The sequence below is a fragment of the Eubalaena glacialis genome, chromosome 6 (genome assembly GCF_028564815.1).
Source record: "Eubalaena glacialis isolate mEubGla1 chromosome 6, mEubGla1.1.hap2.+ XY, whole genome shotgun sequence".
NCBI lineage: Eukaryota > Metazoa > Chordata > Mammalia > Artiodactyla > Balaenidae > Eubalaena > Eubalaena glacialis.
The window spans coordinates 149,320,830-149,335,844 of NC_083721.1; the positions used below are offsets into that span (position 1 = coordinate 149,320,830).

General features: G+C 37.9%; 1 protein-coding gene across 2 annotated transcripts in view; it reads left to right on the top strand.

The window, feature by feature from the left end:
• The window catches only part of LOC133093739 (ubiquitin-conjugating enzyme E2 E2), a 364,710-nt gene that overhangs the window by 3,616 nt on the left and 346,079 nt on the right, over window positions 1–15,015 (top strand). For both annotated transcript variants that reach the window (XM_061193715.1, XM_061193716.1), the window contains exons 2-3: window positions 1,675–1,858; window positions 10,001–10,051. In XM_061193715.1, the coding sequence (XP_061049698.1) occupies window positions 1,683–1,858; window positions 10,001–10,051 (227 nt within the window). In that variant the 5' untranslated portion in view covers window positions 1,675–1,682. The remainder of the gene's footprint in view (window positions 1–1,674; window positions 1,859–10,000; window positions 10,052–15,015) is intronic.

Consider the following 15,015-nt stretch of genomic DNA (forward strand, 5'->3'; position numbering starts at 1 on the left):
TTAGTTGAGGTGTCTCTCTTTTACGTATTAATTCTTATTCTCCATCTATCAAATACAGTTTTATTTCAAGTCCTGATTTGATTGAGAGTAACATAGTATCTTTTTCAAAAGGAATTTGTCCCATTTATGTGTGATTCTTAAAGGTATATTTTGTGTTGTTAATGTCACTTCTTAAAGGTAGTTTTGTTTTTTAAAGAAGAGGTACCTCAGAAGGTAGCTGTACCATCTCAAGTGGTTATGAGGTGACAGTAACATCGTGAGAGTCTGGGTGTGGGTTTTGTCAGTTTGGTTTTGGATTTGTCAGTAAACTCTAAGCTAGCTGGGTCACAAGGGATGTATTCATGGTACTCAAACTCAGAAATTGATTATGATAGAAGGACAGTTGCGAAGAGAGGACGGGCACTTTTTTTGTGTTATTTAGGTTATAACAGCTTACAATACCTGTGTACCAAGGTATTGAGGAAATGGAGTTGGTCATCAGAGTTGCTTGTGGAGCATGAACTCAGGGCAAAGGGAATTTGAAAGCCTTGAGGGATATTCCATCCAGACTGGGTTGGGGGGGGGATGGGGAAAGAATCCTTCAGTGTCTCCGTACAGTCTTCATCTCCTGTGAAACGGGGTTGCTTGGTATATCGCCGGATCAGTGCTGGCACTGTGGTACAGTTCAGTTTTTATCTAGAGTCATGGAGGCCTCTGTGTTCTTCTGTTATCACAAAGGTTACTTCAAACAATTGACTGGTTTAGAGGATTTTAACCTTAGCCCAGCCCGGAGGATGTATTCATGTAATATTGATGCGAAAGTGTGCCCCATTCCTCTGTTCTTGTGGCTGTTTTTACTAACCTCTGTTACAGCACTTAGCAAGTTGGCTTACCCACTGGATCAGATTTCTCATGCTTGTGGGACCAAAGGGCCTAGCACAGTGCCTGGTGGGGAGTAGGCCCTCAGTTTTTTTTTGGTAACAGATCTACTGCCGTGTAATTCACATACTGTAAAATTCACTCTTTGAAAATGTGTAACTCAGTGGGTTTTAGAATATTTGGAGTTGTACAACATCACCATTATCTAATTTAAGAACACTTCATCACCCCAAAGGGAAACTTTGCACCTATTAGCAGCCCTTTCCCATTCTTCCCTCACTCCCAGCCCCTGGCAGTCGCTTATTGACTTTTCTGTCTCTGTGGATTTACCTATTCTGGACGTTTCATATAAATGGAATCATGCAGTTTGTGGTCCTTTGTGACTGGCTTCTTTCACTTAGCATAATGTTTTCAAAGTTCATCCATGTTGTAGCATGTAGATACTATTCCTTTCATTCCATTCATTCCTTTATGTGGCTGAGTAATAGTGCATCGTTTGGATATACCACATTTGGTTTATCTGTTCATCACTTAGTGGACATTTGAGTTGTTTCCTCTTTTTGGTTCTATGAATAATGTTGCTATGAGCATTTTGTGTGTGTATTTTGTATCTTTTCATTTCTCTCCTCAGTACACTTTGAATGGATGAAAGAAAAGTTTTGGCAACTCCCAAAGCTGTTTTGTAAAGTGACCGAGTCATTAATTTTATAGTGAGCTTTCCTTGGTTCCTCTAAGATTCACTTTCTCTCTCTTCTTGAGGTACCTTACTGCAGTCCTCCCACAACTGAATAAATGATTTTTAACTCTCTAATCCAGGATCTAAAATGTCCACTGAGGCACAAAGAGTTGATGACAGTCCAAGCACTAGTGGAGGAAGTTCTGATGGAGACCAACGTGAAAGTGTCCAGCAAGAGCCAGAAAGAGAACAAGTTCAGCCCAAGAAAAAGGAGGGAAAAATATCCAGCAAAACAGCTGCTAAATTGTCAACTAGTGCTAAAAGGTACCTCAATTATTGTAACCTCTTTGGTTTTAGTATCAATTTATCATCTTAAGTTCTATCTTTCTCTTGCATTTAATCATTTATCTGGGATGTGGACCATGAAGTTCATGGACTTTTCTTTCTTCTTCAAGATTACTTCTTTTCCATGGTTTTAACTGTATGCAATATGAACTTTTTGGTATTTAAAGTCAGTTAAACAGCATGGCAAATTTATAAAGTACATATCCATAGCGTGTGTGTGTGTGCGTGCGTGTGTGTGCGTGCGTGTGTGTGTGTTTATGTATTGTTAGGTGAGTATGTATAGGAAAATGCATGTAAAAGTGTGATGATTTGGTTTATGGTTCCTTGACCATTAATATTTTATTCTGTTCTGTAGCAGAGAATAAAGAGTGGGAGTCCATTGAAATAGTTATTGGATGGTACTGTATTTCCTACTACTCCCTGTTAGTAAAGTGAGAAATACAGGAGTTTAGTAACAAATGCATCTTGGTTTCATCATTTTAGGCAGTGGTTCAGTCTTGATACAGATTATCTTTTTCTCCAGAGACTAGCTAGATCTGGAAGGAAGATATTTGAGTGATTCCCTATTGCCACATCAGTTGCTTTTGATGATTGGCATGTCATTGGACTCACCAGACAAATCTGCTCTAATATTGTTACGTTACAGAATATCTCTTGGTAAATAATTTAAAGGTGAATTGAATTTAGTAGAATCTTTCCTGGTCCTGTGATGTACTATTCTTGTTTTAATACCTTTTTTATATCAAATAGGAAGTGTAAAGAGAAGCAGTCTGTAAATTTTAGGCATAGTGGAATGTCTGAATGTTGAATGATAGCTTTATACTTTACTCGGTAGTATGAATTAGGGGGAACCCATCCCAAAGATTATAAACCACGTGGGCTAGTGGACCTTGTTTCTCTCTGGCCTAGTCAGTCCACAGGATTGGGAAGAACCTTCTCAGGCCCCTGGCAGGACGTGACTTTCTAGGGAGAGGTGTTAGAGCGATGGTGCGCGGTGAGCAGCCCATTCTAAGGGACTAGGGTACTCAGTTTCCCTTTTCCAGAAGTGTGTTGCTGATTCCTGACCTCTGTTGAAAGAGCTGTGTGACAGTCAGGTGGCTTTGAACTTTAAACCTTCGAGCCTCTATACTCGAATATGCCAGCGTGGGGAAAGGGTTCACTTTGTTTCTGCTGTCACACCACAAATCCAGGAGGCCTCAGCTGGTGGACCTGGTGGCAACACAAAATGCCCTGCTGTGGGGAAATGGAGGTGGAGTTAGAGCGGTTAAGGAAGGTGGGGATGGAGAAAATAGGGCATTTAGATGAAGGAAAGGAGGTGGGTGTGGGTGGGTAGGAGGTACTCAAGTACAGATTGTGGCCCATGTAAATGGAGAAACTAATCAGTCAGTGTCTGATTGGCTCATAATAGCAATTGGTATTACTGCACTGCTGAAAGTAAGAAGGGTCTTTTGAGTTGCTTCCTGGCTGAAAAAAATCCCTCCATTGACAGATATATTCTTGTGAATCTGTGGTTTTCAAACTGTGATTGATGACCTTCCTCTAGACGGTCTCTGGGTGGTTTACGGGACAGTGTCTGAAGTGACTTAGTCATTTACTATTTGTTTTAAATATAAAAATGCTGCTTCACTGCTAATTTTTTAAGTAAAAAAACCCCCAAAAAACCCAATACAAAAAACTTAATTCTTCCCTTTTCCTTTTCCCCAATTTAGTTGATAGTGAAGTTAACTTTGTTCCCCCTGCCATCTCTGCTTAAGTGCTAACAACTGAGGAAAACATTGGGACTCATGAGTGCAGGGACTTAACATCTTTTTAATTCACCACAGTGCCTAACATAGTAGGGTCATGATAGTTTTTTACTGGCTGCCTTAGATCTTGAGTTTGTTGTAGGAGTTGGATCTTCTGTGGAGATTAGAGTCCCAGTACTAATGTGTTCAGAAGATCCAAGTTAGAGGCAGTTTCAAAATAAAATTCTAACTTGTTATTATTGATAATGATTTTTATTCAGATGAGACGTCTTTTCCAAATAGTGTCATTTTGTGAGCCAGAGTTAATCATCTGGATCCGGGTTTGATTCTGGGTTCTGGCATTTAGTCTCTCTGTGATATTAGATGCATAATGTAACATTTCTAAGCCTCAGCTTTATCTTCTGTAAAATGGGGATAATAACGGTCCCATCCTCAGAGCCAGTTAAAGTCTACAGTGATATTTCTCCAAGTCCATTTGATAAACTTTAGGAAAATGAGGTATATGTTAACCTCTGAGGACTTAACGCTGTTTGTTAAACTAGAAAAACTCAGATTTTTATAGTAACTCAAGAAAAGTACTTTGCACATAGATGTTCAATTGCATAAAATGTGCTATAATTGTAGAATTAATAATTAGGTGTAGAAACATGTTTTCTTGAAAAAAAATTTCAGTTTTCAGGGATTACAGAAAAGTAATGTTGGATACAGAAAATATTAAATGGGAAATTTATTTATTTACTTATTTGGCCATGCTCCACGGCTTTTGGGATCTTAGTTCCCTGACCAGCGATAGAACCTGGGCCCCAGCAGGGAAAGTGCAGAATCCTGACCACTGGACTGCCAGGGAATTCCTGGGAATTTTATTTAAACTATGGTAAAAATTAATTTCTGTCTTCTTCAGAGTTAAGTGGGAGATTTTAGTTACTTCTTTGATGCATTTTTGCTCTTCTTTGGCTTGAATTTGTTTCTTAAAAAATTGGCATGCTCTTATCACGGTCTGTTCTCTCGATAACGTCTATATCACTCTTGGTATATTTGCTATACCTCTAATTATATTTGTTTTGTATATATATATTTGTCTTATTTGTAGTTGGACTATGTCTGAAGTAACAAATTTTGATGATTTCATTAAATGGACTAGTCAATTCAATAAAACATCTATTTTGAGCTCTTCATTGAACTGACTGTACTGTCTGTGAATTTTTTTAAATATTTATTTTATTTATTTATCTATTTACTTATTTGGTTGCACTGGGTCTTAGTTTCGGCAGGCGGGCTCCTTGGTTGTGGCTCACGGGCTCCTTAGTTGTGGCATGCTAACTCTTAGTTGCAGTATGCATGTGGGATCTAGTTCCCTGACCAGGGATGGAACCCGGGCCCCCTGCATTGGGAGCTCCGAGTCTTGACCACTGCGCCACCAGGGAAGTCCCTGTAAATGTGAATTTTAAATCACATTTATTGCATACTACCTTTGTTCAGAGTGGACATTGTGATTGTACTGGATACAATATAATACTGTCCTAGGGATGATACTTGGCTTTAGACTCTAAATTTTTGTTAGGTTGAAAGGTTGATTTCAGTGTACATGTATTCCAGTGTGAACTTTTATTATATGGGCTCATCTAAGTTTGTTTTCCACATAAGAATGAAGTAATACTCTTTATAGATAATCTTTCATAATTATTGTATTTTCTTGATTCTGAATGTGCATTTAAAAACTTTTTGATGTTCCTGAAATCAGGATGCATCTTACAGTTGATGCGCACAATCATTAATTTAGGGTGTCTTAAAAATCAGTGGTCTTTTGGATTCACAGGTACGTGGTATGTATCACCATTCAGAATTAAACTCTAGGTTTATTACTTGCAATGGCTCTGTGTTTTCTGGGTTAATTCAGAGATATAAGATTTAAATCTCAAAATTTAAATCTCAAAACTTTGAGATTTAAGAAATTTTAGTAATTAGTTGCATGATGTTTTCTTCTTGAGAATGAGTTCGTTTTGGAAGGTTTTGAGGAATGCAGACGGTAGGGGAATATAGAAAGTCATCTAAGTGGATGAAGGTTTTTTAAAATAATAACTGTTAAGCAAACACCTTTGTGAATCCCCATGTCATATATTCATGTCCTGCTTGGCCCTGAGTAAGTTACTGAATTTTCTTTAGCCTAAAATATGTTTGTGTTTTAAACATGTCAATACCTATACACCGCTTCATTTTTCTGAACCATAAGTCTAATATGTTGGTGTTAAAATGAATGTTTCATATTGCCTCCATTTTTGTGTCGTTTTGGTGCCGTTTTCTTCAGTCAAGGCTGAATGAATCATGATTGTGGCCCCCGTCCTCCACTCCCCTTTCTTTTTAGCAGATGACAGTCACATGCAATACTCTTACCATTCCTGGAACATTTAATGTATTGGGTGAAGTCTTACAAACTGAAATTTAGTCTGTATTTTGCTTCTGACTTGTCTCCATAACCATGTGCAGTCACTGACTTCTGTATCATAACGACTAAGGAAGTGGCACTGCTGGACAGAAATTCGAGAGTTAGGCGATTGTCTAGTTGATTTATGTCTCAAGAAAGAATTTTGTCTTAAAAGTTCTGATAAGAGAGAGGAGAGGTCTTTTTGTTTATTTGACCTAGCAAGAAAATTGCTTGTCTTTTCACCTTACCAGTGTACAGTTACTAACCTTAGTTTCCTAAATGGGGACTGATAAAACGGTAATACTTAGAAAATTCTGTGAGATTTATTTACTTCACTTTTAATAGCCTAAGATCATCATGTAAAAGGTACACGGTAAGTGTGAATTATTGATACTTTTTCATTTTTCGTCACCCTAAGGGACAGTGCCTGAAATAGCTGCCTTCCTTACCCCGCGTGTCAAGACTGAGAAACTTAATACATACCATGATCACAACTTTTGAGATAGAAATGAATTGCTGTTATTGAAAACAGCAGGACATCTTGCAACCGTTTAAATAGCAATTCTTAGTATAATCTTTTCTGTCAAGAGAAATACAGCCATTCTTTGGTAGCAGTGGCTCAAAATATATTATAGTATACTGACTCACTGCTCAGAATTGTCAAGTTTATCAATTGCAAGTTTATCAGTTGTTTTTTGTATTGAATAATTAGATTTAGAATTATAGACATCTGGAGGGGTTTCAAGTTCCATTATAGAATTCTGTGACAAAATTATGACATCAGTTTTTTAAACCAAAAGGGACAGTGTAAGTATAAAGCAAGATGAGTTATTTGAAAATCCCAAAGAAGTTCTTTTATGTTAAAAATAGTTTTCTTTGACAGTTTAAGCATACTCTTTTGAATGCCTGTTCTTTTGGTCCTCTTATTTTAAAAATGAAAGTATATATATGTGTATACACACACACTTATATAGGTATTTGTGTATATAGATATATATGTATATATCAGAATCACTTAACTGTACACTTGAAACTAACACAATATTGTAAATCAACTGTACTTAAATAGAAAAATTTTATGCAAGTTATTCATGTTTCTGGTAACAAATTAAACAGCACAGAGACATTTTTAATGAAAAGCAACAGTTTTCTGTTGAAACGCTCTCCCTGTCCCAGTTCCATTCCTTTAGCTGTCTCTGGTTTGTCCTGCTACTGGTTTTCTGCACAACCCTGAATCATATGCATATACCTACTTGTTGAATTGTTAACTTAAATAATATCTTTTGTCTCCTTGCTATGAAATTTGAGGATGTAGCTTGTTCACCTGCTTTCTTTTTTTCCCCTCCCCCCAGTTAATGATAGTTATATTTAAAAGAAAGAGTATTGGTTGTCTTTCTAAACTAAATAATATAGCTAAGCCACTATTTCTTATTCCCTCACATTTCAACAGTATTCCTTGGTTCCCTAGTTTGTAAAATAGGGATATTAGTACCTTTGTTCTTCTTTCCATCTACTCACACCCCCCCATCCACTTTTTGTTGGTTTCTCTTAGCTACACCCAATTTCACATCTTCAAGGTTAGTAACATTTTCATTGTGTAGCGCAACTACAACCTGTCTTCTGGGCTTTATCTGTAAGTAAAAGGCCAATAAACTGTCTGTACGTTTACCAAAATATTTAGTGCCAGACCAAACACGGTGTTAGGATTAGATTTCCTCTAAGTCCAATGTTATGATCTCAGGGCTCCGCAGTGAGTCATAGCATTTAGGTGAAATAGGTCAAATCTTTCTGTTTTATCCCTTAATATCTGTTACATGATTAAAATTATTTTACTTACGTTTTAGTTTCCTTCCTGTTCGATCTATGATTTTCTTAGGCAGAAAATGTCATCTCTTCTGGGATTTCTGACTGTCTTTCTCCCTGCTCCCCGAATAGTAGGTCTTTTTTAATCTTTATGTACTCCGCAGTCCCCTCTTAACCATCTCAACCTGTTTGATCTACACCCATCTGCTTTGTCTTCCAGAAATACACTGAAATTTCTCCTCCTTCGGTGACCACCCCCTTCTCTTGGCTGTTTGTTCCTTTTTGCACTTTCTGTATCTCCACCTGCTCCCCCCGCCCCATTACCATGGGGCCCTGAAGGAGTGGGAGGTGAATGTGTGTGTTCTCAGTTTGCTGTCTTTAACCTGGACTTACCCATTTTGTTTTAAATTTATTTATTTATTTATTTTTGGCTGTGTTGGGTCTTCGTTTCTGTGTGAGGGCTTTCTCTGGTTGCGGCAAGTGGGGGCCACTCTTCATCGCGGTGCGCGGGCCTCTCACTATCGCGGCCTCTCTTGTTGCGGAGCACAGGCTCCAGACGCGCAGGCTCAGTAGTTGTGGCTCACGGGCCTAGTTGCTCCGCGGCATGTGGGATCTTCCCAGACCAGGGCTCGAACCCGTGTCCCCTGCATTAGCAGGCAGATTCTCAACCACTGCGCCACCAGGGAAGCCCCCCCCGCCATTTTGTTTTAAAGTGCCTGTTTTATTTATATTTTTGTGTGAAATCCACAAAGGGTGTTCTCGTATATCAGATCTTTGAGACTTCTCTTATTTAATTCTGGGCATTATATGTACTTTAAATGCATGTAAACACATCACAGAGTCCATATTAGACGGAAATCATATATTCTAATGATAAGCGGTCATGGAATTTGTCCTAGTTAGAACCTCTTCATTTTACAGGAGAGAAAATTGAGGCCTAAAGAGAGGGAGCAGGTGTGAGCAGCCTTTTTGCCCAAGAATCCTCAGTTAATGGGATAGCAGAATTAATAGGTTTTTTGGCTTTAAATCTGTTAGTCTTGCTGTGCTTCATAGTGCCTGCCCAAGCCTGAGTCGCATGGCTTAGAGAAGTGGCCATTCTATCTGGACCCTGCGCTTCATTTGGGAGGTTGGTGGCAGCCCTTCTGGGGGATTTGCACCAATTCTGAGCTTCCGTTTGTTGTCTTGAAAAAGGCATAGAATGAAACTGTTTGAGAATAAATGTCTTTGTTAAAATTCTTATTTTTTTATGGTACTTTAGTCACCTGTCATTACCAAAAGAGCAGGCATCCAGCAGTTAGTGAATCTCATATTTTAAAACCAAGGCAGAGGAGAAGAAGTGGTTTTGAGAATTTTAAAAAATTAGGCTTAACAAAGCCTACTTTTAATAATACATGAATGATAGAAGGTTGCTAAGTATACTCTTACAAAACAGTGTAGCACTGTTAGCCTTTGTATATGTATAGGGGGTTAGGTGCAGTTAAAAATAAAAGATGAAAATAACTCATGAGGGCAAAAACAGGTTTTTAAAATAAAAGTTCTTTTTTTTTCCCCTTTGCACAAAGCTCTTGCAGTTACATTAAAATGAAGGAATTCTAGTAAGGCTTATTGAAACTTGAAAGCCTCAACTTGCTCCAACCTAGAGGCTTCAGGGAATAATACCATTTATACTTTGATAGCGGTTTTGGGTGTTAGAATGAGATCCTGATAATCCTTTCTTCACCAGTTGATTGGCTCAGTCAGGATGCTTGGATTCAACTTAATATGATCATTTTTCCATCCTATATGGGATGTTCTAGTACAGATCAGAAGTTGGAATGATCCATAAATAGTGTGGCAAACATTTCCAATTTAAACAAGAAATTTTGGTTAGTGTTAGCAGTGGCTTAACGAAGTTTTCATTGAAGTCATAGTGTTGCTAACACAGGCTGCAAGCACCGATGGTGGCCAGTCTCGTTACTCTTTGTAGGCGCATTGTCAAAACTGTGGCAGAAGTTACTACTTTGTTGGTATTGTATATGATGATTTATACAGTACTAGTATTTCAAATTAAAAGCATCCAAACGGGAAATACTAGTGTAAAAGTATAATTATAATGAAATATTAAAAGAGAGAAGACTTTTTAATGTAACTTTCTTTGTCTTTATTTTGAAGAATTCAGAAGGAACTTGCAGAAATTACGTTGGACCCGCCTCCCAACTGTAGGTAAGTACTTACGGATTTTTATTTATTTGTATCTTTTGCAGAAGAGGTAATTGAACTGTTGGTCTGATGCGAAACTATTGTTGTTGTCCTGATTAGTTAGTAAAAACATCATTGTGGTTTGGACTTTAATGACTGTGGAAGACAGTGGTGGTGGTTGTCTCTGCAGAAATGGGATATTCCGCAAGTATGTTTGCAGTGGTGGAGTGGCGTCACCAAAAAAAAGAGTAACGCAATAACAATAAGGTAGTGAAATTATAGGGTAACAAATACAGTCACCTTTTAGTGGAAGAGGCGTGAGGGTTTTAAATGATTTCTTCAATGGTGCAATAACAGCGTGGCTAAAATATTTGCTGTTTGATAATTATTCAATTGTTATCCTGTTGGAAATTGATTTTTTAAAGTGCTGGAACATTAAACAGTGTTCTTTATGGTTTACATTACTTCTTGTCGTCATGGCTTGTGACTAAGTCAGAACGGGTGATTGGAGGCAGGTTGAATTTAAAACGCTCTCTCCTTTATGACCACGTACCCTCAACTTTCTGGTCTGAGTTTACTTATAGAAAGTTAAAGTGCTTGCCCAGAAATGATTAATGACGTGCAGGTACGTAGTAGAAAGAGGAGAGAAACTATCTCCCACCTTAAACAGTATCTTGCATCTGGTGCAGTAGTTGCAAGATGGCTGTTTCGCTGTTTTAAGACATTTCTTTCTGTTTTGATGTGAGCTCAGTGTTGAAACCAGGCCAGCGTGGAGTTTTTGTTGTTTAAATTGGTGGTGGTGTGCAACAGAGGTGAGAGGGCAGGTTTCCAATATTGAGTGCGTTGTTGGGTGTGATTTCTGATTTCACTGATTTTGTTTTTATATGAAAGCAAAGATAGCAACTATGGTTGTTAGTGAAAGTGAAAGTTTTGCAGATGGCTCTATGGCTAGTTGACAGCTATTTTGTGTAGGAAAAATTCTAATAAGACTTAATGTTTGTGGTGAATTTAATATGGTTCTTTACATGAGAGTCATATATAGTATATAAACTTGCAATAATAACATTCGAAGAAAGTTTCACTCAGCTAGAACAAATGATTCTTTGTTAGGAAAAACTGTTTAATAGTAAGACTTTTTTTGTCACACTTAAGACTATGTTACATCAAAGCTGTTTCAGATGACAGATCATTGTTTAGGCTTTGGTGGCCAATTTGTGTAAGTGAATTGATTTGTGGAAAAACTTCAGTTTGAATTAAACTAAAATCCCTTGTTTCTTAGGATAATATTTGTTTTAATGGTTTGAATCTTTTTTTTTTTTAATAAACTGTGTTTTACCTCATATATTATTTTTGTTACCTTTTTACAAACAACTGAACTGGTAAATATGTGAACTTAGTTTATACACTTACTTGCTTAAATTTTGACAACAGATTCTTGGCAAAATAAACTAATTGCTTTGTTTTAATGAGCTTGTTTAAGGCTCACTTTTGATAAATGAAATCCACATATAATATCATGTGATGATTAGACTGTTTGCAACTTTACTATCATATATTATTTTCTAATGCGTTAGTCTAATTTAGCCTTGACTTACTACAAATAATAATTTAACTTAGATTAAACCAATATATTGTAAACATGCATGAAAACTGAAGAGTCTGTGAAAGGAATTACATAATGGTTATTACTTAAATAAACTTAAATAATTGAACCATAGTTCTATTTAATGTAAAAAAGAAAAGCTTAACTATGGTGTCATCTGAAATTTGGGGATTTACTTTTTCATTGAGCCTTAGTTAAAGTATCATTACTGGTTATGTAAGCAAAATATATGTAATAGTTTTACATTTAAAAATGTAGATGTCACTCATAATAAGCCCCTCAGACAGTTGCAGGAAAGACACCTACTTAGTTTTATTTTCCCCCCATTTTTATTGAGATACTGACATAGAACATTGTAGGAAAGATACCTCGTTTGGTTGATTTGCTGGCTTTCGGAAATTTGCAATGAAAGCCTTTTAACCATGTGAAGATTGGGTAACTAAATTGCTTTAGAAGCAAGGACTGTTGGTGAAGTGTCTTTAGCTCCTTTTATTGATCCCCAAATAGTTGATTGGACTGATCACGCAGACGTTAAGACCATGCCCACCTTCACGTTTGTGGTGCTACCCCGTGACAAATGATCCGCTGTGCTGCGGCTGGCTGGGAAGTGGTGATTACCCCCAGGTTCCCTGCGTGCTTGCGCTACTTCACTTAGACGTTCATGCGCTTGTATTAAGTGGATTGCTGTGGCCTTTGGAGTTTGGGTGTCAAATATTTGATTGTGGTTTATAGTAAATCTGCCCATCTATATTTCAATGAGAATGTAGTCACTGTCTTCAGAAAGAGAAGGTAGAACAGTTTTGGTTGGGCATGTTTTTGGCACAAGGTTAACAGTGCTTTTGTGGTTGAGTTTTTAGAAGTGCTGTGCTGTCTTCATGTGTGTCCTACTGACTGTAATGAATTAGTTTATAGAAGTGTAGTAATTAAAGCCATCTGCCTGATAGAGTCAGAATGCCCGGTCGCCTAAGTATTCCCTTTGTGTGTTACCCTTCCTGGGACATGTGCCTCTCACAGCCCTGCTTTTTGGTGGCTTGGGTACTTGTTAACTCACTGTCGCAGGTAAAGATCATGTGTGGGGAGCATCGGTGTGTTCAGGCAATCCGAGTGGAGAAGGATTTTATCTGTTAGCTGTCTCGGTGAGGGTGGGTGTGTGTCACCTTCCACTTGGAGTGTGGTTTATTCTTATTTTCTGGAACTTAAGAGGCTAGTACAGCCCAGTTCTGTGTGTATGTCAGGTTAGAGATGGGACTTCTGAGTCTCAGTGCATCTCTTATGTGATGTCCGGGTAAGCAATTCTTGGATTCGTATTGTGGGAACTAGCATGTGTTTATCCTCTACTGCAGTATTGTTTAAGTTGTTTTTTTTTTTTCAGGTTTTGAACAAACTTAATCTTTTAAAAGAGCATGCACAAAACACTTTGACAATAAGTTACATTATTTCTTCTTACAGGAAGCACCTGCCTATACATTTTTTGGTTTTCTTTTCACTTTTTTTTTTATCGTCTTTGAGGTAAAAATGCAATAATAATGTTTTTTTTTTTTAGGCTGCGTAAAATTAATTCTTTTTTTATATTATAACATTAGAATTAATGTTTAAAAACAAAACTTTATGATATATCTAAGAAAAGTTTGTGTTCATAAAATCATAAGGTCTGTAGGGCCGTGGGCAGAGAAAATTGTACATAATTTGTGTGAAATTCGGTTATATACTTAGAGTAGTCTCTGTAAATACTAGAATGTATTTTGCTTAGTCTTTTTTTTTTTTTAATAAATTTATTTATTATTTTTTGGCTGCGTTGGGTCTTTGTTCCTACACACAGGCTTTCTCTAGCTGTGGCGAGCAGGGGCTACTCTTCGTTGTGGTGCGCGGGCTTCTCATTGTGGTGGCTTCTCTTGTTGCGGAGCACGGGCTCTAGGCGCACAGGCTTCAGTAGTTGTGGCACACGGACTCAGTAGTTGTGGCGCATGGCCTTAGTTACTCCGTGGTATGTGGGATCTTTCCAGGCCAGGGCTCGAACCAGTGTCCCCTGCATTGGCAGGCGGATTCTTAACCCCTACGCCACCAGGGAAGTCCTTAGTCTCAGTTATTATGATTGATATCCTAATTGACCCATGACATTTGCAGGGGCTCTCTCCGGAGACCGCTGCAGATCCATAAATGTTTTGGTACCGCCAGCTGAGTTGGAGGTGCTGGGCTGTTGGCTAGAGTTGCTCACGACCTCAGTGCCCTGCACACCAGCTTAGCTTGTAGATGACTAAGTTGTGACTTTCAGGACTCTTCACAGTTGTCAAAAACACAGATTTTAAATCTGTAAATGTGTCAGTGTTTTCATTTATATTTCCCCGAGGTTAGTGGAAAACTGGCAGCTAGCTAGAAATATTTCTGCATTAAAATAAAAATTTCTGTCATTCTAAGGATAACCTGTTTCTCTGTATTGCAGAGAAAAGCTAAGTTCAAATTCTGTTATGATCTGATACTGCCCAAGTTTATATTAGCTTTATGAACATGGAGCTGACAGAGATCCTTATTACTTCTTGCAAGTAGAGACTGTGGTAAAATGATCCGTTTGGATTTGATTTTTGATTTACTAATTGAGCAAATAAAAGGAGGAGATACTAAAAAAGAGGATGTAATTCAGTTATATTAGCAGTTTTTACTCTTATTGCTATGTTTCAGTTATCTACTCACTGAACGCAGGCTCTGCTTTATTTTTTAATTGTAACAGCTTTATTGAGATGTGTAATTTACAGTATAAAATTCAGTGGCTTTTAGTGTCTTCACAGTCTTACATCCATCACAATCGGTTTCACATTTTGGCCGCCCCAGAAAGATAACACCACGCCTTTTAGCAATCACCCCTTTCCCCTTCCCTCTCAATTTTGCCACCACCCAGCCCTAGGCAACCATCAGTCTACTCTCTGTCACCATAGATTTGCCGTCTGGACATTTCATATAAACGGAATCATGCAGTATGTGGCCTTTTGTGACTGGCTTCTTTCACGAAGCATCGTGTTTTCAGGGTTCATCCATGTTGTGGTGCCATAAGTACTTTATTTACTTTTGTCTGTGAATAATATTCCATTGTGAGGATGTACTACATTTTATCTGTCTGTTCGTTGGTTGATGGATGTTTGGATTGTTTCCACTTTTTGGTTATTGTGAATAATGCTGCTCTGAACATTTGTGTACAGGGTTTTGTGTGGACGTTTGTTTTCATTTCTCTTGGATATATACCCAGGAGTAGAATTGCTGGGTCATATAGTGACTGTGTTTAACCCTTTGGGGAACTGCCAGACTGTATTCCAGAGTGGCTGCACCATTTTACCTTCCTCCCAGCAGTGTATCATAGTTCCAGTTTCTCCATAGCCTCAGCAATTGTTATTTT